This window comes from Entelurus aequoreus, linkage group LG13, assembly GCF_033978785.1.
Source record: "Entelurus aequoreus isolate RoL-2023_Sb linkage group LG13, RoL_Eaeq_v1.1, whole genome shotgun sequence".
Lineage (NCBI taxonomy): Eukaryota > Metazoa > Chordata > Actinopteri > Syngnathiformes > Syngnathidae > Entelurus > Entelurus aequoreus.
Genome location: NC_084743.1, coordinates 54,272,927 through 54,299,788, shown reverse-complemented (window position 1 = coordinate 54,299,788; position 26,862 = coordinate 54,272,927). Strand labels below are relative to the sequence as shown.

The 26,862-nt window shown below is 39.6% G+C and overlaps 1 protein-coding gene and 1 long non-coding RNA gene across 4 annotated transcripts; one reads left to right on the top strand and one right to left on the bottom strand.

Moving 5' to 3' along the window:
* Positions 1 to 462: 462 nt before the first annotated feature.
* On the top strand, positions 463 to 24,746 carry LOC133663523 (uncharacterized). 3 transcript variants are annotated; one of them, XR_009828362.1, is made up of 5 exons: positions 463 to 568; positions 647 to 746; positions 7,375 to 7,767; positions 14,706 to 14,760; positions 24,414 to 24,746. It is a non-coding gene; the product is annotated as an uncharacterized LOC133663523 (long non-coding RNA). The 3 variants fall into 3 exon arrangements; XR_009828361.1 differs by lacking the exons at positions 14,706 to 14,760; positions 24,414 to 24,746 and adding an exon at positions 9,288 to 10,552; XR_009828363.1 differs by lacking the exons at positions 14,706 to 14,760; positions 24,414 to 24,746 and adding an exon at positions 8,946 to 9,027.
* Positions 6,254 to 26,020, bottom strand: gap43 (growth associated protein 43). The gene is made up of 3 exons (XM_062068048.1): positions 25,743 to 26,020; positions 17,093 to 17,711; positions 6,254 to 7,470 (listed from the first exon to the last, which is right to left on the bottom strand). Exons 1-3 carry the CDS (start codon positions 25,770 to 25,772, stop codon positions 7,391 to 7,393), a joined length of 729 nt encoding a protein of 242 aa, XP_061924032.1. The 5' UTR covers positions 25,773 to 26,020; the 3' UTR covers positions 6,254 to 7,390.
* Positions 26,021 to 26,862: the final 842 nt, after the last annotated feature.

Genomic DNA, 26,862 nt, shown 5'->3' with positions numbered 1-26,862 from the left:
TCAAAGCTGCTCTAGGTCACCAGCCAAAGAGTACCGTTTTTTGGAACCAAAAAAAGAAAAGAACACCAATAAGGGCTAGAATGAACATATTTAACAAAAAAATGTCTATATTTGTCACTTAATAAAACGTTTCACACAATGGTGGATTTGATTGGCTATCGTGGCTGTCAATCACGACTGTGTTTGTCACGTGGGCCCCCCCCCCCCCCCCCCCCCCCCATTTACTTCCGTGGTCATGTTTCCTCTTACGTCATTGACATCGATCGATAGCACTTCGGCTTTGACTGCCCGTCGCTGGAAGGATATTTCGTCTTTGACAGCTGCTGGAATCTGAAGAAATCGATTATTGTCTTTTTTTTGTACAGGCGCGAAACAGGACAATCGCGTGCCGGTTAAGGACCCCCGGCAACTTTGTGATTTTATTGGACGCAGCCCCGGAAGTAAATGGGGGGGGGGGAGGGGGAGGGGGGGTTTGTAGGGGGAAGAAATTTGGCGTGACAAGCTCTTCACTACGAATTCGGGGATTTTAAAAAACAGATGCAATGGCCGCCGTGTTGCCGGCAAACAGGTAAGCGAGACCATAAACCACCCCACACTCAGCTATTGCGACTTGGCGTCCTTATTTTCTCTCATTTCGTGTTCGTAGGAGGGTATCTGTTTGGAACCAGGAAGAGGGAGGTTCACAATAAACGCGGCTCTTTCGAACCCAAGCATCCACCGAGCGATGACATACAGCAGCTGTCAGGGTAAAGTTCAAATACAACTATGTCCTGCAAAATACGGCTAACAATGCAAACAAATGCAATAACTAGAATATTTTACACCCTACAAACGAATTATTGCGACGCAATGTTCTACCCCAGGGGTGTCCAAACTTTTTCCACTGAGGGCCGCACATTGAAAAATCAAAGCTAGCAGGGGCCATTTTGATATTTTTTATTTTAAAAACCAATACAATATATGTATATAAAAAATATACTTTTAGGCTTCCACTCAGGCTTGATCCCGGGGACCCCAAAGGGTTTTGGTCCAAAAAATATAAAAAAATGTGTCATTATTCAGTATTATTATTTGTGTTATCATTCAAGTTTTTAAATCTCTAGATCAACATTAGGTCTATCTGTCAATATAAAATGTTTTAAAGATTTAAATTGTATGCTCCTTTTGTCAAAGAAAACCCTTTTTTTTAATGAAAAAAACCCACAAAATATGCAATATTTTCACCCAATAACATTTTTAAGTGGGATATTTGAGATTATATAATAATTGGAGCCTTAAAAAGGTCAATAACTCATAAAACCATTGATTTTAATTCATTGTTATTTTTTGAGCAATGAAACTTAAAAACTAATCACACTAAAATTGTAGGGGATCCAAAAGGGTCCTACTCATTAAAGTGTTAAAAAAAAATTCAAATTTTAATTTTTTTTACTGTTTACTTTTAACACAATAATCTCGAGATCAACTTCAGATCTATCTTTCAATTATAAGTTTTATTGTTGTTTTTTGTTTGTTCGTTTTAGGCCCTTCTTTGAAAAAAACAGCTCGTTTTTTTACATGGCAAACACAAAATATGCAACATTTTCCCCAAAGAATATCTCAAAATATTTAATGTGACGTAATTGGAGCCTTGAATAGGTCAATAATTCATAATGACATTGATTTTGATTCAGTATTATTTTTTAAAGAAAGAAACAGCCTACATGGCAGCTTTGTGTGATTAGAGTAAAAATTGCTACATTTTCTTGTTACATTTCACCTGTTTGCTCTTTAAATACCACTTTTAATGTTTTTTTTTTTTTTCAATCGTATTTTTAAAATGTGCCGTGGGGCTGTTAAAAAATGACCTGCGGGCCGCAAATGGCCCCCGGCCGCACTTTGGACACCCCTGTTCTACCCGGACGATTTAGAGCAGGGGTGGGCAATTAATTTTTACCGGGGGCCGCATGAGCAACCTGAGCACTGCTGGAGGGCCACACCGACAATATTTCAATAAAATTTTGTTCAAATTATTTTTGATATACCGTAAGATTAATAATAATAATAATAATTTCATTTAACCTAACTTAACTTTATACAAAAGCAGATTGCTTTTGATGGTTTTATTTTTAACACCGTCTTACACAACACTTCCTGATGTTTAATCCATCCATTCATTTTCTACCGCTTGTCCCTTTTGGGGTTGTGGGGGGTGCTGGAGCCTATCTCAGCTGCATTCGGGCGGAAGGCGGGGAACACCCTGGATGTTTAATACAATGCAAAAATGTCAATTTCTGTCACTTTATCCTGCATCCTCTTTAAAAGTCCAACATTTTTCCCCGTCAGATCTGTTGTCACACCTGCCAGCTTGTCCCATTTTAGTCCTAACATGTCCAAACACGCATTTCCCTATGTGAACAAGTCATTACCTGTGGTTGTCTCTTTAATTGACTGCATGGCTGCCAGCTCCTCCGTGATTTGAAAGTCTGCAGTTATCCCACGTAAGAAGATGAGCAGCTGGGCGGTGTTACGTACATCGCAGCTCTCATCCAAAGCCAGCGAAAAACAGTCAAAGTCGGACGTTCTGTTCTTCAGCTGAAGCTCCAAGTTTCCAGCGATGGTCTCAACCCGCCTCGTTACAGTGCGTCGGTAGAGTGACACATTCTCAAATGCGCCCCTCTTCTCCGGGCATATCAGCGCAACAGAGTCCAATAAGCACTCCTTAATAAACTCTCCGTCAGAAAACGCCTTACTTTTTCTGGCGATTTTGTGAGAAATTAAGAAACTTGTCCTGATGGCTGCATCTCTGGGGGTGTGAAATTTGGCAAAAAGTCCTTGTTGGGTTTGCAGTTTTACCATCAACGCATCAGCCTCCCTTGCGCGCTCTTCATCAGACAGATTCCGGTATTTTTCCTCGTGCTTCGTCGTGTAGTGGCCATTCAAATTATATTCTTTAAACACAGCAACCTGTGTACCACAAATTAAGCACACATCTTTACCTTTAATTTCTGTAAAGAAATACTTGGCAGTCCATGTCTTGTTGAAAACACGGCATTCGTCATCAACTTTTCTTTTTTTAGCGTCTCGACCCGAGACGCTAAAAAGACTCTCAGGGATAACCGGGCATCACTTGTCGCTGTGCACCTTCACTCACAGGTTACACACGGACATACGCCCATAAATAGCACTTTTCAAAATAAAAGCAGCACAGTTGTTTTGCACTCACGACATAGATGTTTTTTTAAATGTATTTTGTAATTTGTGATTGCCGATGTTCACATTCACTCACAATCACGCACGAGCATACGTCCACAAGGAAGTAATACAAATAACGCTTTTCAAAACAAAAGCAGCACCGTTGTATTGCACACTCGACATACATACTTTTTAAAAAATGTTTTGTAATTTATGATTGGCCTCACGCGGGCCGGACATGGACGCACAAAGGGCCGGATGTAGCCCGCGGGCCGCCGAATGCCCAGGTCTGATTTAGAGCGACGCAACCAAACACCGCCCACATGTATTATTTAAATTGCCCCTGTCGCAGTAATTGCCGTCGCCACGAGAGGGCATCTGTCATTTAATTATCCATCCATCCATTTTCTATATTCGAGTTAATTTTTCCCAGATCATTTCCTTGTCTACTCATTCTGACACTGTGAACTTGAGCGATGCAAGCAGACACCTACTTAATCCTCTTTAAAACTGGGTGGTTATCAAGTGCAAGACTACCATAAAGAACTGCTGTTCAGCTTTGCTCTAAGATTAAATTATCATTTTCCTGCAATGATCATCTAGAACAGTGTTTTTCAACCACTGTGTGCCGTGAGATACAGTCCGGTGTGCCGTGAGAGATTATCTAGTTTCACAAATTTGGGTTAAAGATATTTTTTGCAAACCAGTAATTATAGTCTGCAAATGACGTGTTGTTGAGTGTCTGTGCTGTCTAGAGCTCCGCAGAGTAACCATGTAATACTCTTCCATATCAGTAGGTGGCAGCCGGTAGATAATTACTTTGTAGATGTCGGAAACAGCGGGAGGCAGTGTGTAGGTAAAAAGGTATCTAATGCTTAAACCAAAAATAAACAAAAGGTGAGTGCCCCTAAGAAAAGGCATTGAAGCTTAGTGAAGGCTATGTAGAACAAAACTAAAACTGAACTGGCTACAAAGTAAACAAAAACAGAATGCTGGACGACAGCAAAGACTTACTGTGGAGCAAAGACAATGTACATCCGAACATGACATGACAATCAACAATGTCCCCACAAAGAAGGATAAAAACAACTTAAATATTCTTGATCGCTAAAACAAAGTAGATCCGGGGAATATCGCTCAAAGGAAGACATGAAACTGCTACAGGAAAATACCAAAAAAAGAGAAAAAGACACTAAAATAGGAGCGCAAGACAAGAACTAAAACACTACACACAGGAAAACAGCAAAAAACTCAAAATAAGTCAGGGCGTGATGTGACAGGTGGTGACAGTACACCTACTTTGAGACAAGAGTTATATTGATGCATGGATTACCATGAATTAATTTGCTTAGACCCCGACTTAAACAAGTTGAAAAACTTATTCGGGTGTTACCATTTAGTGGTTAATTGTACAGAATATGTACTTTACTGTGCAATCTACTAATAAAAGTTTCAATCAATCAATCAAATGGTTGGTTAGGGTTTGAATTCATATTCATTAATTGCAACAACGACTTTTTACTGTCAACTGAGTCTCATTTTTTAATGATTTCTGCTGGTGGTGTGCCTCCACATTTTTTCAACGCAAAAAATGTGCCTTGGCTCAAAAAAGGTGCGGCACACTAGTGTATCGTGAGATAGTGTCTGGTGTGCCGTGGGAGATGATGTCATTTCACCTAATTGGGTTAAGAATAAGCGGAAGACGATGGATGGATGGATGGGTTGAAAATATTTAATAATATAATAGTAATTATAATCCGCAAATAATGTGCTGTTGTAGAGTGTCTGTGCTGTCTAGAGCTCGGCAGAGTAACCGTGTAATACTCTTCCATATCAGTAGGTGGCAGCAGGTAGCTAAATGCTTTGAGGAAGTCGGGAACATTGTCGTAATCACAATATGCAGACGACAGCGGGAGGCAGCGTGCAGGTAAAAAGGTATCTGATGCTTAAACCAAAAATAAACCAAAGGCGAGTGCCGCTAAGAAAAGGCATTGAAGCTTTGGGATGGCTATGCAAAACGAAACTAAAATGGAACTGGCTGCAAAGTAAAGAAAAACAGAATGCTGGACGACAGCAAAGACTTACAGCGTGTGGAGCAGCAGACGGCGTCCACAAAGTACATCCGTACATGACATGACAATCAACAACAAAATAGGAGCGCAAGACAAGAACTAAAACACTACACACAGGAAAACACCAAAAAACTCAAAATAAGTCAAAGCGTGATGTGACAGGTCATGACAGTACACCTACTTTGAGACGAGCTATAGTGATGCATGGTTGGTTATGGTTTGGATATATATCCAACTAATGCGAGAACGACTTTTTACTGTCAATATCGGCTGCCGAGTTTCATTTTTTAATGTTTTCTGCTAGTGGTGTGCCTACCGGATTTTTTCAATGAAAAAAATGTGCCTTCACTCAAAAAAAGTTGAAAAACACTGATCTAGAACACAGGTGTCCAACTTAGGTCCAAAGGTCAGATTTCAAAGCAATATATCCATCAAATTGTACACTGTAAAAATTACAACAGATTTAAAGGTAAAACTTACGGTGTTTTTACAGCATATCACTGTAAATTTAAAAAACTGTGCTTACGGTAAAATGTTGTCTCAACTGAATTGCCAGTTGTTTTACCGTAAAATCTACAATTGTTGTTTTTCCGGTATATTTCTGAAAATTTAAAAACGGTACTACATTTTTTTACGGTAAAAAAACTGGCAGATCAGTTGCCAGAATTAAAAAAAACAAAAAACAGTTGTACTGTTTTTCCATTTACAATAATATGTTGTTTAAAAAAAAACAAATAAACACTGTATATGTTATAGTAAAATTCTGGTGTCTAAATTGCCAGTTTTGTACTGTTAAAAAAAAAAAAATTCAGTGTATGTAAAAAAAAAAATCTAACAATCAAATTCATATGTTATTTACTGTTACAAGCAGCCCTGTGATGGCAGCCATAACTGCAATGTGGCCCTCAATGAAAACTAGTTTGACACCCCTGAGCTAGAACAATTCCCCAAAATATGAAATATTATTTTCCACCTCCCGTGTCTTGACACAAACACCACAGTTGATGATGATAATTGGCACATTTGCTTTATTTTGAAAACAGACATTGAAACCATTTTTCTTTTTTTCCCTCACAAGTTGGAACTCTTTGATAGGTTAAAATTGGACATTGCACTCACTGGAACATAGGAAAAGTTGTTTTTTTTGTTGTTTGGTCATTTGTGATTCTTTTTCTTTTTATATATATGTTTTTTTCTTGACAATTGTGCAAGAGTATTATTCCAATTCATATAAACTGTCATAACAACATCAAAGACATCAAAAAGAAGCCGCCACACCTCTTTAATTTTCATAACTGCGAAAAACGTTCCCCTCAGAGGGAGAGTTCCCATCATGCATCTGGTTCGATGGTTCATGCTACTGCTCTCATATTTGGTTGTCAGAATATAAATTGTCTTGTGGAGACATAAATACTTTAGCAGATTTCTTAAGATTATTCTATGATCACGTCAGGTCCTATTTCTGCAAACGAGCGTGCAGACTGTTTGTAAAAGGGGTGTACAGTAAACAAAGCTTGAATCGACTCAAGCACAGTAAAGGGAGAGTAATATTATTGTCCTATATGTTGGTTTTTGAAGTGTACTATACAGCTCTCCAACTGGAAATGGTACACATTTATTGATACATTCTTGTCATATCATATGTTGGAGTTTTCAATACACTTGTAAGATAATGAAAACTGGGGTTGCATTGTAAAACCAGCTTTTTTGTGCGTGCACTGGCCGAAGAAGAAGGTTACTTGCAACGAGTATGTTGTGATAGAGTAATGCAAAGCAAATTAATGTATTTGCGATGCATTTTAAATGTGTATATATCCAGTTGGGAGGTTGTTGTTTTTTTTAATCCACGACCAGATCCCTTACAATACATAGTAAAAGATGTTAGAAATGAAATCCACCTCGTCAGCTTAACAATCATATTTCAGCATCATCATCAACAACAACAACATCATCACCACGTTATCATATATTAGCTTGAGCCAAAAAACGTCACGCTGGAAACTCCCCCAACATGAGAAAAATCATTGCCACACAAAAAATGACAAACAAATAAAAACGGACCGCCTTCGCGTCGGGAAGGCAAAGAGCAACCTTTGTTGATTTTTGTTTTTCTTGATTCTGCTTCTAGGAGAGTAGACTTTGCCTCAGTCATCCTTGGACTCGGTGGCCTCTGCAGCTGCATCTGCCGGGGTGTCATCCTCTGCTTTAGACTCCTCTGCAGCATCTGGAGAAAGAAAAGTAGGAAGTGAGGGAGTGGGACAGAAAAGATGAAAGAAAATGATAAGCTAGCGCAAGACTTTTCACATCACGGCCCAGAGTGATAAAGCTCCTTTTGAACCACACACTCGGTTTTCGATTAAACATTTTTTTCCAAAACTATCCCCCCAGTTTTCGTATGCCGCGTATCATTTCGCAGAATCAAGTCCGCAAGCAAAGAACCCCTTGTGTTGGCAACTCAATCTTCCCTGCCCTCTCCTCTCCGCTCATTGCAGTCTTCTCCAAAAAGAGTCTTCAAAAATAGGTAACAATTATATTACATGATTTGTTATGAATGTAATGTGTTATTTACACCTATTTTTTTTACATGTAAAACTATAATCATGCTCTACAAAATATGTTTTGTGGTTATATGGTTGGGAGTCTGTAACAGATTATTTAGATTAGCATTATTTCTTATGGGAAATTTTTTTTTCGGTTTTTCGTACTATTCGGTCCTTTAGAACAGGGTGTCACATTGCAGTTATGGTTGCCCTTGGAGGGCCACCTGTTACAGTGACAACACAATATGAGTGTAACAGGGTTTGCCTCATGATATTATCACACAATTGCCAATGACCTATTATTATGTATATTTTTTTGTACACTGTGAAAAAAAACAAAAAAACATTTACGGTGGTTTTTACAGCATTTTTAACTTTAAAACTTTTTATTTTTACCGTAAAATCTATGGTTGTTGCAAAAGTTATTGACCTGCCAGTTTTTTAGTGTACAATTTATTGTCATTTTTACAGTGCTTTCAAATCATAAGTTAAGCAGATATTTGAGTATATTTAAAAAAATGTTTTAATGTGTTTTAATCTAATATTTGCTGCTTTATTAGATCATATTGAAGTTTAAAAGATATGCAATTGCGTGCAGTACATGTATTTTTTCTGACAAAATGGGAAGAATGAATACATCTAGTGAGAAAAAATAAAGAACTTTAGTGATGGGGCCACATAAAATGATGTGTTGGGCCAAATGTGGCCAGTTTGACTCCTGCGTTTAGAACAAAAAACTAAATAAATTGCATGAATTGTATGTCGTTTAAACTTTGAGAATCTCATCACGCAACAAACACAATATGAAAATATATTATGTGCCACCGTACCAAGCCTCAAAGAGTTCGCATATCATGTTTCTACATATGATTTTTTCATATACCCTGGATCCATGCAGTGTACATATACACCCTGACTGTAAATAATGAAGAGGACGAGTGCTCCTAATGGGCCCATGAAATATTTAAAGTGAAAGTATCCCAACCTGTCATAGCTGATATCATGTGATGGCCACAGGGTATAGCAGTAGGAAAAACATTCAGCGGTGATTTCTTGGTTGGTAGTTGGTAGTTTCTGATAGCGCCTCAGTTTTATTCAAGCCCCCTGAGAACATGCTGTTGAAGTCATACTGTACAATGACCTCACACTCTTTTAATAGAACTACGAGACATTGAGGGATGACATCATTGTGTGTGTCCTTCAGCGTGTATGTGAGCACAGACGAGAACCGGACAAAAATGTGTGAGTGCTTCTACATTAATGTATGAGTAGATATGACTCAAGACCTCATGAGTCATAGCATGCTTACAGGTAAAGTGTAATCAGTATATATGAGCGGCGTCTGAGTCATTGTAATGTAAACACAGCTCGGCTCAACTGCAATCAATTATTTTGTGGACGTACTGTAGATGAAATCACCCTCATTTCGGAATGTGGTCTTAATTTTTTTCAAGCTGCCAGTAAAAATCATCGTTATCATTTTAAACCACTTTTGTTTCAGGTTACTGACAAACTGGAGCCTGTCCCAGTTTACTCAGGGTGAGATGAGAAGAGGCTGATCACAGAACTGACAAAGCAAGGGACATTAGAGTCTTTTTGTACAGTCATTATATTAGTCATTTAATATAGAACCGTTTTTTCAGCACAGTAAAAATGTTTACTTTTTTAAAACTTTTAATTCCTGCGAGGCATTTTGATGCTGTATCTTTTATTTAATCCTGTTTTATTCATATAAGCCCAATACTTATTTTTTCTGGAAAATAATAATAAACCGTACATTGTAATTGATGCATATCTTGAAACCACTACCTTTTTGTCAGTGTATGTCGTAAAACAAGCAGCTTTTCCTTTAGTAGCTTACGATTTTGGGTAGTTGTTTTTTTTTCATAAATATTGCCAATGTGGTCCTAAATTTAAAGAAGGAATATGTCTAGGGTAAACTGGGTATAACACATGGCACACTGACAAAGCTTAACCTATTGTTACTATAACAATCTACAAGGTTAAGGTTGCTTCTCTTTCTTCCCCTCCATTTTTCTGCATTCTTTCGTATCTCAAGTTATCATTACGTATATGTATCGTTGCATTTGAACAATTGTATTGTTGATAATAAAGGTAAAGTACTGGTATTGTTTATTATCAATAGCACTATTTCTATTGGTATTCACATTGCTCCATTTTTAGTGTAATAATGCTCATTGTCATTTCTGTATTTTTTTTTTTTAAATTTTCGCTAACTGCTTATTTGCTATTACTTTTACCATCATATTTGTACATGTCGTATTTGCTGATGTTGCTCTGTTGTTGTTGTTGTTGTTGTTGTTGTGTTTGCTGTTGTTGTTTTTGTCTCTCTGTCTAATCCCCCTCTTGTCCCCACAATTCCCCCCTCTGTCTTCCTTTTTCTCTCTTTCTATCCCCTCCTGCTCCGGCCCGGCTGCACCAAATGATAATATAAATACATTTAATAAAGTCAAAATACAAGTAAGGCAACAAGAGAAGTATCCTACACTTCTCTTTTGTAAAGTAAATCTGAACAGCCGATATGGGCATCTACATCTGCTATATGATTTGCCCGAGAAGCTGGGCAGGACATTATAAAAAAAAAAAAAAAAAAAAAAAAAAAAAAAAAGAAGGAATATGTTCATGTTGGTCAAAGTCGTACAGTTATAACCCTATATATAACAGCCACACTCTTGAAAGGATTTACTGCATCCATCCATCCATTTTTCTACCAGATAGACAGACAACAATCACACACTAGGGACCATTTAGCGTATCATCTCTTTAATTTCTAGAGAGGGCCTAAATGTAACCAATTTTAGATAATTTTTTTTAGTTGTGTATGGAAATTAAATGTGCAATGGTAATGTTTTTGTATAATTTTTAGGTACTTTTTTAAATTCAAATTAGACTGTAGGACTGTATAAATTCACCCACCTTATCCGACTGGAACTAAAGTTCTGATAATTAATTTCTCTATGTTACAGTATGTTAATTAAGCATATTGGGCCTAACGGTTCTTCGTGTGTGACAGACGTCCCCAGTGCGGATCGTGACCGGTAAGGATCATTAATCATTCATTTGAATCAGAACACCTGTTATCTGCGCTCTGCTCTATGCAGGCCAGCTTTCCCATGGAGGTGGTAACTATGACAACGTAGAGACAGTGCCTCTTCATGACCTAGATTTAGTGCAGCTCAGTTGGTGTTGGTGTGTGTGTGTGTTTCCCTCTCGACCCCCACCTATTCTAAGATGGAGCATGCTCCAGCCATTGTACCTGTCTGACCCACACTTGGAAATCCCTGGACCACAAAAATCACTTTTGTGTGAGCGTATTATTACATTAGGACAGGGAGATGTCGCTGTTTTTCTGTATTGCCAATATGTACAATATGTTCTACTCAACAGAGAGTGCAATTGTGGAAAATAATGTATAAATAATCTCTACAATGCTGTTGGTTCAGTCCTGAGTTTGGCATTCAAACAGCCTGCTGGGCATGGCTGGTACTGAACATGCCCTGTTTATTGGCCTATGGGTCACTAACAGCAAATATAATCTCAGCATTTTTTTATTGCCATTGTGAAATTGTTATAAGCAGTGGTGTGAACTGAAGTTCATGGCTGGTAAAGCACTGGCTTATTTTTTTAAACTTTAAATCCTTGTGGTCAAATTCATGTTAAGACAGGTTGCTCTTTAAGAGAATTAGACACAGGCGTCAAACTCACGGCATAATTTGATGAGGACGGACGGGAAAGCCTGGAAATAATGTGCTTCAGGAAGCGACTTCATCCTTCTTGCTAAATGTGTTTAAATTTCGAAAGAATAAAATTGCACCATATACAATGCATCTCCTTAATGCAGTCCTTCTCAAATAGTGGGGCGGGCCCCCCTGGGGCTTTAAGCTTTAAACATGCTTTTTTTGCTGTACCAGAACTTTGCTTCACTGTATCCACGGTGGAAGACAAGGAAATACTGATGTGTTGTTTCCTTTAAGCTTACAGTGTTATGCAGAGGTATAGTTTTAACAATTTTATAGACAAATTATACTATTTATAGTCGTGTTGGAGAGTAGGGGGGGGCGCAAAATATTGTTTTCTTCCTATGGGCTGCGTAACAGAAAATAATTGAGAAGCACTGCCTTAACCAATATTATTTGATGCAACAAGCTGTTACAAACTCAACTTTAATATCGGCTTCTCATTTTGACTTCTGTTTCACAAGCAGCGTGTTGGTAAATAATGATAATAATCAAATGTGGGGCCAATAACGTAATAATACCATGAGGCAATCATATATTTTTATGGTTTCGCTGTCACAAGCCGTAACTGTGGTGCGGCCCACCAGAAAATTTGGTTTGACACCCCTTGAAAAAGAGAAAATAATAAAATAATCCACATTGTGTGAATGTTGTTTTCAAGTACTTCCATTTTTTCAATGATAAATCTGAGAAACCATGTACGGGCTCCTACTGTGTCTGTGGCGTAACAGTGTTAGTTATTAAAATTGTCGCAGGCACGTTTAAAGTAGACGCGTGGAATACAGATGTGTTAAAAACTAGGGCTGTCTTAAATTAAACATTTTCATGTAGTTGAGTCTGAATCGATTTTGCAAAATGTTTTACAAACCCCATTTCCATATGAGTTGGGAAATTGTGTTAGATGTAAATATAAACGGAATACAATGATTTGCAAATCCTTTTCAACTCATATTCAAGTGAATGCACTACAAAGACAAGATATTTGATGTTCAAACTCATAAACTTTATTTATTTTTTGCAAATAATAATTAACTTAGAATTTCATGGCTGCAACACGTGCCAAAGTAGTTGGGAAAGGGCATGTTCACCACTGTGTTACATGGCCTTTCCTTTTAACAACACTCAGTAAACGTTTGGGAACTGAGGAGACACATTTTTGAAGTTTCTCAGGTGGAATTATTTCCCATTCTTGCTTGATGTACAGCTTAAGTTGTTCAACAGTCCGGGGGTCTCCGTTGTGGTATTTTAGGCTTCATAATGCGCCACACATTTTCAATGGGAGACAGGTCTGGACTACAGGCAGGTCAGTCTAGTACCCGCACTCTTTTACTATGAAGCCACGTTGATGTAACACGTGGCTTGGCATTGTCTGGCTGAAATAAGCAGGGTAACGTTGCTTGGATGGCAACATATGTTGCTCCAAAACCTGTATGTACCTTTCAGCATTAATGGCGCCTTCACAGATGTGTAAGTTACCCATGTCTTGGGCACTAATACACCCCCATACCATCACAGATGCTGGCTTTTCAACTTTGCGCCTATAACAATCCGGATGGTTCTTTTCCTCTTTGGTCCGGAGGACACGACGTCCACAGTTTCCAAAAACAATTTGAAATGTGGACTCGTCAGACCACAGAACACTTTTCCACTTTGTATCAGTCCATCTTAGATGAGCTCAGGCCCAGCGAAGCCGACGGCGTTTCTGGGTGTTGTTGATAAACGGTTTTCGCCTTGCATAGGAGAGTTTTAACTTGCACTTAAAGATGTAGCGACCAACTGTAGTTACTGACAGTGGGTTTCTGAAGTGTTCCTGAGCCCATGTGTTGATGCAGTACAACCTGAGGGATCGAAGGTCACGGGCTTAGCTGCTTACGTGCAGTCATTTCTCCAGATTCTCTGAACCCTTTGATGATATTACGGACCGTAGATGGTGAAATCCCTAAATTCCTTGCAATAGCTGGTTGAGAAAGGTTTTTCTTAAACTGTTCAACAATGTGCTCACGCATTTGTTGACAAAGTGGTGACCCTCGCCCCATCCTTGTTTGTGAATGACTGAGCATTTCATGGAATCTACTTTTATACCCAATCATGGCACCCACCTGTTCCCAATTTGCCTGTTCACCTGTGGGATGTTCCAAATAAGTGTTTGATGAGCAATCCTCAACTTTATCAGTATTTATTGCCACCTTTCCCAACTTCTTTGTCACGTGTTGCTGGCATCAAATTCTAAAGTTAATGATTATTTGCAAAAAAAAAAATGTTTATCAGTTTGAACATCAAATATGTTGTCTTTGTAGCATATTCAACTGAATATGGGTTGAAAATGATTTGCAAATCATTGTATTCCGTTTATATTTACATATAACACAATTTCCCAACTCATATGGAAACGAGGTTTGTACTTGTATGCTAGCATGATTGTTAGCAAGAGCACAGCTAATGAGGAGCCCCACAAATAACCATACCTCATTTGCGACCTTTTCCAGCTGAAAAAGGCTAAAACACTCAGATAAACTAAGAAACCCAGCATAGATTGGATAGTTTAGTGAGATCCTCACACCGGACCTGCCAGGGTGCGTGAGCGTGGTTTAAATTTGACTGGGAAATAAACGTCATAATGAGGTTTCCGTCCACTATGGACTGGACTCTCACATTATTAACCGTATCCATTCAGCATCCATTGCACCGGTCACCCAAGGGGGGGATTCCCACATCTGCGGTCCCTTCCAAGGTATCTTGTTGTTCAGGTTGGGTTTTTTTTCTTGCCCTGATGTGGGATCTGAGCCGAGGATGTTGTTGTGGTTTGTGCAGCCCTTTGAGACATTTGTGATTAAGGGCTATACAAGTCAACTTTGATTGATAAATTGAACCTGTGGAAGAATCATTACGGTTGCCAGAGAGGAGCAGGGAGGAAGGCTTCTGCCCGAGATAACTGGTCGAACGTACACCCCGTCGGCGTGCACCAGGTTTAATTTTCGGCGAGTCCCACAAGGGTTGACGGCTGACTTCAGCCCACCCGAGGCGCGCCGTGGGGTGCTCTAACACACCCGCTTAATGTCCAACGATTCGACCACGGAGCTATCCCTCTCCAGGAAAATCTCTGTTATTTTGTTGTTAAACTCCCCTTTATTATCTATTACTTCTCCTTTTCCTCTCTGCAGAAAGATGGCAGCAACATACGCCGCTGTCAGCTCATGTACTCCCTGCCCCTTCACGGTGAGCCAAAGTACTGTGTTTTTACGTATGATTAGCAAGCAGAATGTCACACCTACATTCAAAACATTACACAAGCTTTCAAAAATCATGGCATATAATAAATGCTTCTGAAACACCCTATTGGCGACATGATGACACACAAACGGGCACGCGCCATCAAACCCAGGTTATGCAGAATTGTGCAATCACGCGGTAGGCCCTCCGGTTTCTGCCCTGTATTTGACTAGGAAATGTGCAAATTCAGTGATTTTTACATAAGTAAAAGTCAAAACGGTGTCAATCATATGGAAATACATGTGTAACACAGTTGGTACATTATCATTTTTTTCATGATGGCTCTGTCTCCTGTCTCTCCCTGATCGCATGTGACTGTTATATTGGTGGAGAGATCCATCCATTCATGTTTTACCGCTTGAGATGTGATTATTAAAGGGGCATCAGACTGTTAGAGGGTTGTTGCGGATATGTAAAACGTTATTAGTGAGATCAATACCGGTATGTAGTTTCACTATTATTGATTCACAAATTGCAAAGGGCATGGCTGTAATTCGGTTGTGTCTTTATAAAAAACAGCGCCATTCACTACTGTGTATTCTAATTCTAATATGATATGAGTCTATGTGACAAAAGATTATACAGTTATTCGTAAAGTTCTTGTTTGAATATTTGCTACGACCACCAAGGTCTGTCTGGAGGCTGCATTTTGCAGGATGAGATTTAATCTAATAGACAGCTGTGATGTCTGTGTTAACCAGTCGACGGTGGAGGCCTGCCAATCATCTGTAAATCTCCAAGGCCCGTAGATACACCATGTGGCGCTTGCTACATTAGCAGAGGGATTCATATGAGCCCATTCCTGGGTGGATCTCCCTTTTTGAAATGCTGAAAATGATGGAAAGTGCCACTCTACATAGCAAGTGACGCTGTGGTCAAAGTTGGAATTGCCACAAAACATATTTTAGGGTATTCAACACTCTACTGCAGGGGTCACCAACCTTTTTGAAACCAAGAGCTACTTCTTGGGTACTGATTAATGCGAAGGGCTACCAGTTTGATAAACACTTAAATAAATTGCCAGAAATAGCCAATTTGCTCAATTTACCTTTAACTATGTTATTATTAATAATTAATGATATTTACACTTAATTGAACGGTTTAAAAGAGTAGAAAACACGAAAAAATTGACAAATTTTGAAACAGTTTATCTTCAATTTCGACTCTTTAAAATTCAAAATTCAACCGAAAAAAAGAAGAGAAAAAATAGCTAATTCGAATCTTTTTGAAAAAATAAAAAAAAGAATTTATGGAACATCATGAGTAATTTTTCTTGATTAAGATTACTTTTAGAATTTTGATGACATGTTTTAAATAGGTTAAAATCCAATCTACACTTTGTTAGAATATATAACAAATTGGACCAAGCTATATTTCTAACAAAGACAAATCATTATTTCTTCTACATTTTCCAGAACAAAAATTTTAAAAGGAATTCAAAAGACTTTGAAATAAGATTTACATTTGATTCTACAGATTTTCTAGATTTGCCAGAATATTTTTTTTGAATTTTAATCATAATAAGTTTAAAGAAATATTTCACAAATATTCTTTGTCGAAAAAACAGAAGCTAAAATGAAGAATTAAATTAAAATGTATTTATTATTCTTTACAATAAAAAAAATGTACTTGAACATTGATTTAAATTGTCAGGAAAGAAGAGGAAGGAATTTAAAAGGTAAAAAGGTATATGTGTTTAAAAATCCTAAAATCATTTTTAAGGTTGTATTTTTTCTCTAAAATTGTCTTTCTGAAAGTTATAAGAAGCAAAGTAAAAAAAATAATGAATTTATTTAAACAAGTGAAGACCAAGTCTTTAAAATATTTTCTTGGATTTTCAAATTATATTTGAGTTTTGTCTCTCTTAGAATTAAAAATGTCGGGCAAAGCGAGACCAGCTTGCTAGGAAATAAATAAAATGTAAAAAATAGAGGCAGCTCACTGGTAAGTGCTGCTATTTGAGCTATTTTTAGAACAGGCCAGCGGGCTACTCATCTGGTCCTTACGGGCTACCTGGTGCCTGCGGGCACCGCGTTGGTGACCCCTGCTCTACTGCTATCTGGCTGTTAAAGTGTATTGTGCAACCCCCTAAGTCGTCACGTCTTATGTGTCAGGTAAACTGTGACGAATGGGGCCATGTGAATCCCCTTCGCACAGTAAGGATCTTTGGGAAAGCACATCATTTTTTGTCCAAATCTTGATTGTGCAAATATAATTTTTGTCTCTGAACTCAATGCCTTTATTTTTAAAACTGTGTTACTGTGACAAGCATCCCTACCTTTATCTTTTGTTTGGTCAGGCTCCTCCTTCTCGGCTGTCGGGCTGACAGCAGCAGGCACATCGGCTTGTCTGGCCTCCTCCTTTTTCTCCTCAGCCTTCTCCTCCACCTTTTTCTCGGCTGTGATGGGACTCTTGGCCGCCACAGCCTCCACCTCTTTGGGCTTCTCTTCAGCTTTTTCCGCCGCCTTTGGCTCCTCTTTGGGGGCCTCGGAAGGCGCTGAAAGAGAGAAAGCAGCAAGTGCCGGCGCTAAAGGAGACGTCGCTGCTCCTGCCGGAGAAGGAGCAGCAGCAGCTGGCGAGTTAGCAGGCTTTTCTGCCACCGGGCTTTTGGCTTGGCTCATTTCCTCCTGCTTTTTCCCCTCCTCTTCTGCAGTATTCTCCTCCTTAACCGGGGACCCCGCTGTTTTCTTTGCCTCTTCTCCGCCCTCTGTTGCTTCATCTGCAGCAGCGGGACTGTCTCCGTCCTTCTCTTCTTCTCCATCTTTCATCTTTTTCCGAGTTATGTGTCCACGGAAGCTGGCCTGTATTTTAGTGGCAGCCTTGTGGGCCTTGTCTTCAGGTTTGTTGGTGGTGCCATCCTGCTCAATCTTCTGGTCCGCATCCTCATTCTTCTCCACCTTGTTGCCAAAATAGGAAGTACATTAATATCTCACGCAAACATACAGTGCATCCGGAAAGTATTCACAGCATTTCACCTTTTCCATGTTTCCATGTTATGTTACAGCCTTATTCCAAAATGGAATAAACCAGTTTTCCCAAAAGTCTACAAACAATACCCCATAATGACAATGTCAAAAATAAAATTGTAGTTTTGCAAATGTATTAAAACTAACAGCCTTTGCTCAATACTTTGTTGATGCACCTTTGGCAGCAATTACAGACTCAAGTATTTTTAAATACAATGCCACAAGCTGGGCACACCTGTACATTGCTGTATTCATCTTAGTCTTGTCAAGGAGGGGACCAAAAACCCGATGGTCAGAGCTACAGCATTCCTCTTTGGAGAGAGGAGAACCTTCCAGAAGGACAACCATCGTTGCAGCAATCAACCAACCAGGCCTGTATGGTATAGTGGCCAGACAGAAGCCATTTCTTAGTTAAAAGTTTGCCAAAATGCACCTGACAGACTCTCAGGTCATGAGAAACAAAATGATCTTGTCTGATGAGACAAAGTTTGAACTTTTTGGCGTGAATGTCAGGACTTGAGACTGTAGTTGTTGCCAAAGATGCATCAATAAAGTATTGTATTGGGCAAATTCTGTTAGCACTTATATTCATGTGTTTATATATATATATATATATATATATATATATATATATAGTGTGTGTATATATATATATATATATATATATATATATATACATATATATATATATATATATACATATATATATATATATATATATATATATAGTGTGTGTGTATATATATATATATATACATATATATATATATATATATATATATATATAGTGTGTGTGTATATACTGTACATACATATATGTATATATATATTGTGTGTGTGTATGTATGTATATATATATGTGTATGTACATATGTGTGTATGTATGTATGTATATATATATATATATATATACATATATGTATGTGTGTGTATATATATATATATATGTATACACGTATATATATATATATATATATATATATATATATATATATATATATACAAATATGTATGTACACTATATATATATATATATATATATATATATATATACAAATATGTATGTACACTATATATATATATACAAATATGTATGTACACTATATATATATATATATATATATACAAATATGTATGTACACTATATATATATATATATATATATACAAATATGTATGTACACTATATATATATATATATATATATATATATACAAATATGTATGTACACTATATATATATATATATATATATATATATATATATATATATATATATATATATATATATATATATATATATATATATATATATATATATATATAGTGTGTGTGTATATACTGTACATACATATATGTATATATATATTATTGTGTGTGTGTATGTATGTACACTATATATATATATATATATATATACAAATATGTATGTACACTATATATATATATATACAAATATGTATGTACACTATATATATATATATATATATATATATATATATATATATATATATATATATATATATATATATATATATATATATATATATAGCTAAATAAATAAAAACTTTACATTGTCATTATGGGGTATTGTCTGTAGAATTTTTAGGAGAAAATAGAATGTATTATATTTTGGAATAAGGCTGCAACATAACAAATTGTGGAAAAAGTAAAGCGTTGTGAATACTTTCCGGATGCACTGTACCTGCTGAGCAGCATGGAAAAAGAAACATGTAGGTTGACAATCATCGTATTCCATGCATGTTTATCTTATTTGTTACTAATAATGAAATAATGGATGGAGCAGAAAGGTTAGAGGAGGAACAGTAGGCTATTATTGGGTTAGGAACATACTGGAAGTCTAATGCAGAAGTGCTGGACAAGCTAGGTGAAGGCTGTAGTTTTAGGATATGCTGTATGTACTGTATGTGTAAGAAGGGATGAGGAACATACAGTTAGGAGTAGGATGTATACAAGGAGTTATTAAAAGGGGTCTTTTATATTACCTTTGGTAACTGGATCCAAAGCTGTCCATCAAATAGGGGGTTGTTTTATGAGTCATTTAAATCTAATGAAAAGAAATCAAATCAAATAAAGAAAATGATAAACACTGAAAAGTGCAAACAAAATGACTTAGTACATTCAAAATAAATGAGGAAAAAAATCAAAGATCAATCAGCATTCACACAAAAATATTATTTCAGGCAATCCACAGCCTCTAATGAACACTCTGAATAAATGTGAACATGAAGCAAACACAAATTGAGCATGCAAGCGGTGCAACATTAATAAGAGGGAATGATAAAAGGGCACAACTGTCGTGTTTTTGTGGTTGTTGTTATTTTCTTTGGATTGATCCAAGTCTGTACAGGTAGCAAAGATTTGCAAGGTGTGAGTCACTGATGTGACAAGTTCATGGGCTGTAGAGGGGATATTTAGTGCCTTTGTGAATCATGAAAAAACATGGAGGGACACATGCCCCTGGGTTGATTGCTTCCATGATTTGTTGCACGGTATGTTAATGGTCCGAAGATGATTCAGTACAATAGTTGCATACAACGCTTGCTGTTTTGTAAACTGAAACACCATCCAATATTGTCAATATTATTCCCCTAAATAAGGATTTGCACAGAAGGTTCCTCTCATCCGGCTGCTAGGGAACAAGCCGCATGCTTCAGTCTCTTCAGCATTCACTACCATACCCCTCCCAACTATCAAAGGTTACCTTGACAACCAGAGTGCTAACTTATCCCAGTGCTGACTGCTGGTTGGTGCAATGAAAGAGTACCATGATTGGCAGTGCACCTGACCCCTCAGCAGCAAATAGGTGCTCGTAAAACGGGGAGCGGCGCACTCGGCTAAGTAGGTGTTCTGTGCAACGTAGGGTCAGAGTGCAACTTCCTTTATTTAAAATCAGTTTCACGAGTCTTCTTTAAGTCAGTCTAGAGACTACGATGTCTAAATGCATCAGCTCACTTTCCTGATTCATTGGCTATGGGGCTTTAAAGTGCGACGTCCCATCTGTTAGGCGTGATTTAGGAGCTGCGGGTCCTAAAACCCACACGTCATCTTCAGGGTCACTGTGTCAGCTCAATATTGCACCAGCGAAGCCAAGGTGCAGCTGTAGTATATTCACATTGGAGCCCAAAGGTTCAGAGCCTGTAAATCTCCTTCAGTTTATTAACAGACACAAGTATACCATCTCAAGCAACTTAGGGCCTGATTTACAAAAGGTTTGCGACTTTGCGTGTACTAAAACACGTGCAAACATGATAGCACATGCAAAACTGATCTACTAAACGTGTTCAAAGTGGATTGCGTATGTTAGGTGGGTAGAATAAGGTGTGCAATCCATTTTGCGTCTCTGTCTTCATTAATATGCAAAATAAATGCTCATCAGATTAGGAGGAGAAAATGCAAAAATAATTATTTAGCACAAGCAATGTTATCATCACCGTTTTGCAAGCTCTATTTAGTTTGCAAACTGACAGTTTCACACACGGCTGAGGAATCAGTGCTCGCGCTGCACAGACGATGGACAGGCGAGAATCCGTTGTGCTACGAGCTGGGGTCAACATTTTAGACAGTCAGAAATAAAAAAATAATAGACTAATATTATCTATTCAGCAACATAATGTTATAATTTTATAGCTGCAAGAGGACTTAAGGGGCTGATTAAAACATGTTTTTTTGTTTACATAAGATATAGATTGTTAAAATATTTCTTATATGATAAAAATAACTTCTTAAGTATGCATTTTTTCGCGCCTTGAGCAGAGTTAGTGCAGCCTCTCACTAATTAGTGCACCTTGAGTGGTAAAAATAAGATAAAAAGTGGTTTCATTGTAGATGTACTGCAGGATCGCTGCTAAAACGGCCATAGTGTGGTACGTCTCTTGCATGTTTGAAAACATAGCAAATCGCCACAGCTAGAAGCATGATAACATGAATGTGCAGTAAATGAGTGTTTCCATGGTTTTGCCTGGTATAGTACACGCAAAGTCCTCATTTAGATAAGGCGGTCTGCACCACTTTACAATTGCACACGCAGTGTTAGTAAATGGCACGCGACAAGCCCACTAAGACCACACGGAATTTTATAGATTGCACACGCTGTTTACCACGTGGTGTTTAGATCTTAGTAAATCTTAATAAATCAGGCTCTTAGTGACATAAGATCAGAAACAGCAGAGATTGGTAATATTCATTTGTATTTTAAAGTCTACCAGTAAGCCATTAAATGTTAGCCACACCACACATGTAACCCAATAGAAAAATTGGAGTAATACTACTAACCACAAGCATACCCTGTGTGTAACATGCATGCTCCCTGGTGACTTATTGGGCCTTTTATTACATTGAATCTCATTGGTGCTTACAATTGCCAAAAATTGGACCCAAGCACTTAACTCTAAATAGAATTACTTACCGGCTGCATACAATGAATCAGCCAAGGAGAGAACAAGACAGCAACGGATGAGGGTGTCTGGGAATATCGTGCTATGACATCATTTTTGGAACGGAGGGTGGGGTGTCAACTACTTTAGAGATTAGGGTGCGTGAGTGCAAATGTAATAACGTGCCAGCAGTGATCTCATATGAAGTTATGAAGACGAAGGGGAAGTTCATTGTCCTGACGCATCCATGGCATCATCGTCTGCATTATTGATCATGTATTTGTTTCCGTTCCAAAATGCACGAGACCAACTTTGTTTGATGCACTTTTAAAGATTTGCTGCAGGGTTTACTGTCAAACCTGCAATCCATTGTGCAACACACCAGATAGACGATGAGCCTTACGCCTTCTATACATTTAAAACCTGATCGTTAACCGCTCTAGTTCTTTCAGAGACATACTTCTGTGTCTCACTGCAAATCGGCCTCTGAGAGACAGTGACTGTTAATTGAACCCTGGTCACGTACCTTCCTGCAGGCTCCATTCCCCTCTGTGTCAGTGCGGCACACGTTTTCATTCACAAATCCAACTGCTCTTCCCAAAGGTACAGGGAGACCACTCCCTTCAGGCCAAAATAGACTAGAAATATACCCTGATGACTTCACGGGAAGATAACATATTTGCATCTTCCGGTTAATCAAAGGAATAACAAAAATGTGCCTGCAGTTTTTCCCAAGAACAAAAACGCATTATGTTAATCATTTCAAACCAGATGTAGGACTAAGGACTATGTGTTTGTAGATTGTCATTAAGATGCCATTATGTAACATCATTTTACATTATTAAATGAACTGTCAACCTCGAGAATCTTAATGCCGGGAAGATTGATCGGACTCAGTCATGTGACGAACGTCCATGTCAGAGTGTGTTCAGTACAGTGTCTGACCACTGGATTTTACAGCTGCAGTCTGTTGCTCCCTCACGGTCTGTCTCTGCCCTTGGGGTGGATACCAGCTGTTGCGAGAGCCACACCCAAAGAGCCATTGGCCGAAGCGATGGATCTATAAACGTGCACATACACCCCCAACCCCCAACGGTGACACAGTATCAATCCGCCACCTTCTCATTGCTAGTGCCATTAGGGACTTGTTTCAGGAAGCGGGTGGTTGGGCAGCAGGACAGTTAAGTGTCAGGCTGAGTGATGATTGACCCACCGCACAAGCGCTTCTTACAAAAATTAACACAACAGACAGGTAGCTCGACTTTATGCACCTTGCCACGCAGCGCAATGCGGTGGAATGCACACAGGGAATCGTTAAAACACATTCATAGTGCTCTCTGATCACGGGGGATTCATAAATCGAGTCATTGAAATTACTGCATTTCAGATGTTTAGAGATTTCTGCATAAGTAATTATGAAAGTTCATATTAACGACCTTCCCCCCCTGCAAATGCTGAGGGGGTGTAAAAATGATTCCGACACACAGCAGCAGCACAGACCACTGGTGAATATCTCCTCCATGCTGTCTTCAGCTATCCTCGCTCTCTCTCCTCTTCCTGTCTCGCTCACCCAGGCAGACTCAGCAGAGCACCACACCCTTTTAGTCAGCTATCTCCTGCAGATGAGTCGAGAGCGGCTCAGGTAGCGGCAGCCCCCAGCCCCTTCTCCCCTGCAATCAGCGAGCGATGTTTCTTTTAGCACGAGGGATCCTTGGCGGCCGATACGCCGGCACCATTGCATCCTCTCTAACAGCCTTTAATTCAATTACACAGACCCTCTGTCTGAACAAAGGCTCTGCAATCGCCACTGATCTGACAGGGGGGCGAGGGAAGAGGAAAGCAGCGAGTGGGGGAGGAGAAGAGCCGGTTGGACAATATGTGGTGGGCCGGTGTGGGCTTATGTGGTATCTAAAACATTAAGCACAGTTTTAGAGGAGACACCATGAATGGCTTTGGAATTATTGACAGGCATGTATGTTCATGGTTTGAGGATTAACACTAAATATGGTGGCAGGGCGGAGCTGAAGAGAAGCTATTATGTTGAATTAGATTAAGGTTATTCTTTTCGTCAAAAAGGGATGACTGAGTTTGAAAAGACCTCGGGCTGGAAATGGACCTAGGGACCTAATCCTTGGATTTTTCTATCCAAACACGAGGGCTGCTCGGTGCTCAAATAAGCTCGCAGCCACTCCCCGTATAGTTCTTACTATCTTACATGCTGGCTTTTTGTGTCCTCAGCAGAAAACACGAGGCTCTTTTCTCGGAGGAACAGTCTGGCCAAAGCAGTGCGGGAAAATACTGTAAGTGTTTCAAGTCCCAGATGGATATTAGGCGGCACTCATGCTTGAAGCAGCCTTCTGTGGCTAAAGAGCCGCTGCCTCACCCACATGGCTGCAGTGTGCAGCGTGCCGGCATTTTTTTTCTCGCTCTCTCTCTCTCTCCTCGTTTCCGCCCCTTCTTCTACACCTCCTCCAACCGTCATCCGTCGTTCCGCCACCATCCAGCTTCATTTCCTTCCCTGCCTTCACGCACACTCTCCCTCCCTCCCCCCATAGTCTCATTCAAATCATTGTTTTACCTGCACCTTTTCCTCCCCTCCTCCCTTGCACTGGGAACGTCCATCCCTGCGCTCCAGCTACTGTCTTCTGCTTGTCTCTCAGCTGTCATCTCCAGCCTGCCACAGTTAATATGACTCATCCAGAAATTAATCAAGCGATCAAGTGCAACCAAAATCCAGCACGTCACGAGTCTGACAAAATCATGTTTGATTTAGGACGACAGAATCACCAAAATGATGGCTATTAAAATACTAAAGCATTTATGGCTTCTCCACTATTTGGAGCCACCCGCTTCCATGCAGCACCTTGTCTGCCTTTTCCGAATTCTCTGCAAACTAGCACCCTTTCACACCCTTTAAATGAGTGCACACTCCATTGTAGCCACTCCTGGCAATATCCACTCATAAAGCTGGAGGACTATGTATGGTAATCTATTTAGAGTCATTTATTCCTATTGTAATCCCTCGAGGCCGCTGACATGATGGTGCTGCTCACTCACTCTGCACCCCACCCTTTTTTCCCTCTCCTCCTTACTGAGGAAATGTACTTTCTTGTGTTACCCACTTTTTTGCCCGAGACAATAGAAAGAACAATTTAACCCCTCTGTCGAGACAGCGCTTCGTGACCGGCGAAAGTTTGCTGCAATTAACACAAACAAAGGTGGAAGGCCGAGGATCAGGTGTCTTTCGATAACCGTTCACTTTTTATAAGTGCTTGATCAATACGAGTGGGGATGCCCGGCGGCTCCAGATCAAGTTACAGTCTTGAGGCGGTCTGCGAATACACGGCGTGAGGTCTGAGGAGGCATGGTAGCGGGGTCCATTCATGCAGGCTAATCACATCAACGAGGCGTGTCTACGGGGGGGCTCTACGAAGACAAACCGGGACCCCCGCCACAAGTCAAAGTAAATTACGCCAACGTCTTGACTGACGGCGAGGGAACACCGGCAAAGTTCAAAGTTGAGCCGCACCTGTTTGAAATAGAAATGCGGAAAAAAGAGCAGTTTACCGGTTTGGTTCTTCTTATGCAGCACAGCATAGTTGTTGTCGTAGTATCCTCCCTTTTTCTTCTCTGCTTCTTTCTTTCCTATTTTTCCTTTTCTCTTTTCCTCTCTCTCTCTCTCTCTCTCTCTCTCTCTCGTGCACGCTCTCTCGCTCGCTTTCGTGCACACACACACACACTCTCTCTCTCTCACTCTCTCTCTCTCTCTCTCTCGTTGGCTGTATCAACAGCTACGCTGCCCAGTGCATTTACTCATCCCAGTCTGCACTCTCTCAGTAAGTCTGCCTGGTTGCACCTCTCTCTCTCTCTCTCTCTCTCTCTCTCCCTCTCTCCTATACTCTTTGCCTGACAATGCCTACTGCCCGCCCTTTAAAAACCCCACCCTTTGCCTTGCCCCCTCATCCCTTTTCACACTATCCCCCCCCTGCACACACACACACGCACACCTCACACACACTCATAAAGATGATCCCCCACCACCTATTTTAAATCAGCACTCCTCTTTCTTTTTTTTTATATAGGCTGTTGCAAAACCCCCCGACCCCACCCAAGGCCTAAAGACAGGCCAGTCTTTTCCTAGACAATTTTTTTTGGTAGCGCAAGTCCTTCTTTCATGATCATGAACAGTGTCTCGCACTCCCCAACTATCAAACGTCTTCCTCTCAGACCGTGTTCTATGTACTCTGCTATTAGTGTTACGATCCAACGTTCAAATTGCCAAAACCCTGCCAAAAGTGTGTTTCCTGGCACTGGCCGGGTAGGAAGGTGTGAAAGCGATGATGGCGCATGCATGCGTGCTTGCATACATACGCACACAGACAGCACTCTTAGGACACGTCACCCCGCACCATCATTCCACCCCCCCCCCCCCCACCCCCATGCCCAGCGCTCTGTTCTCATGGAAACACTAGCAGATAGACTTGGAGAGCAGAGGAGGAGGAGTGAGTTTGTGTGTGTGTGTGTGTGTGAGAGAGAGGAAGGGATGAAGGTAGAAGGAAGCAAGAAGGCCGGGTGTGGCATGCTTCCTCCGCCCCTCCCTCCCCCGTCTTTTCTCCCGCTTCGCTCGCATTTTGCACTCGAGCCTCGTTTAACACGCGCGCATTTACCCCCCACGTTGTAATCATTA

Excerpts from the sequence above, each read along its gene's own strand:
- gap43 (XM_062068048.1), bottom strand. The coding sequence starts at position 25,772 with ATGCTGTGCTGCATAAGAAGAACCAAACCG. Across the intron at positions 17,712-25,742 it reads GCATAAGAAGAACCAAACCG|GTGGAGAAGAATGAGGATGC; the intron begins GTAAACTGCTCT and ends TTTGGCAACAAG. Across the intron at positions 7,471-17,092 it reads TGACCAAACAAAAGATAAAG|ATGCTGCAGAGGAGTCTAAA; the intron begins GTAGGGATGCTT and ends TTCTTTCTCCAG.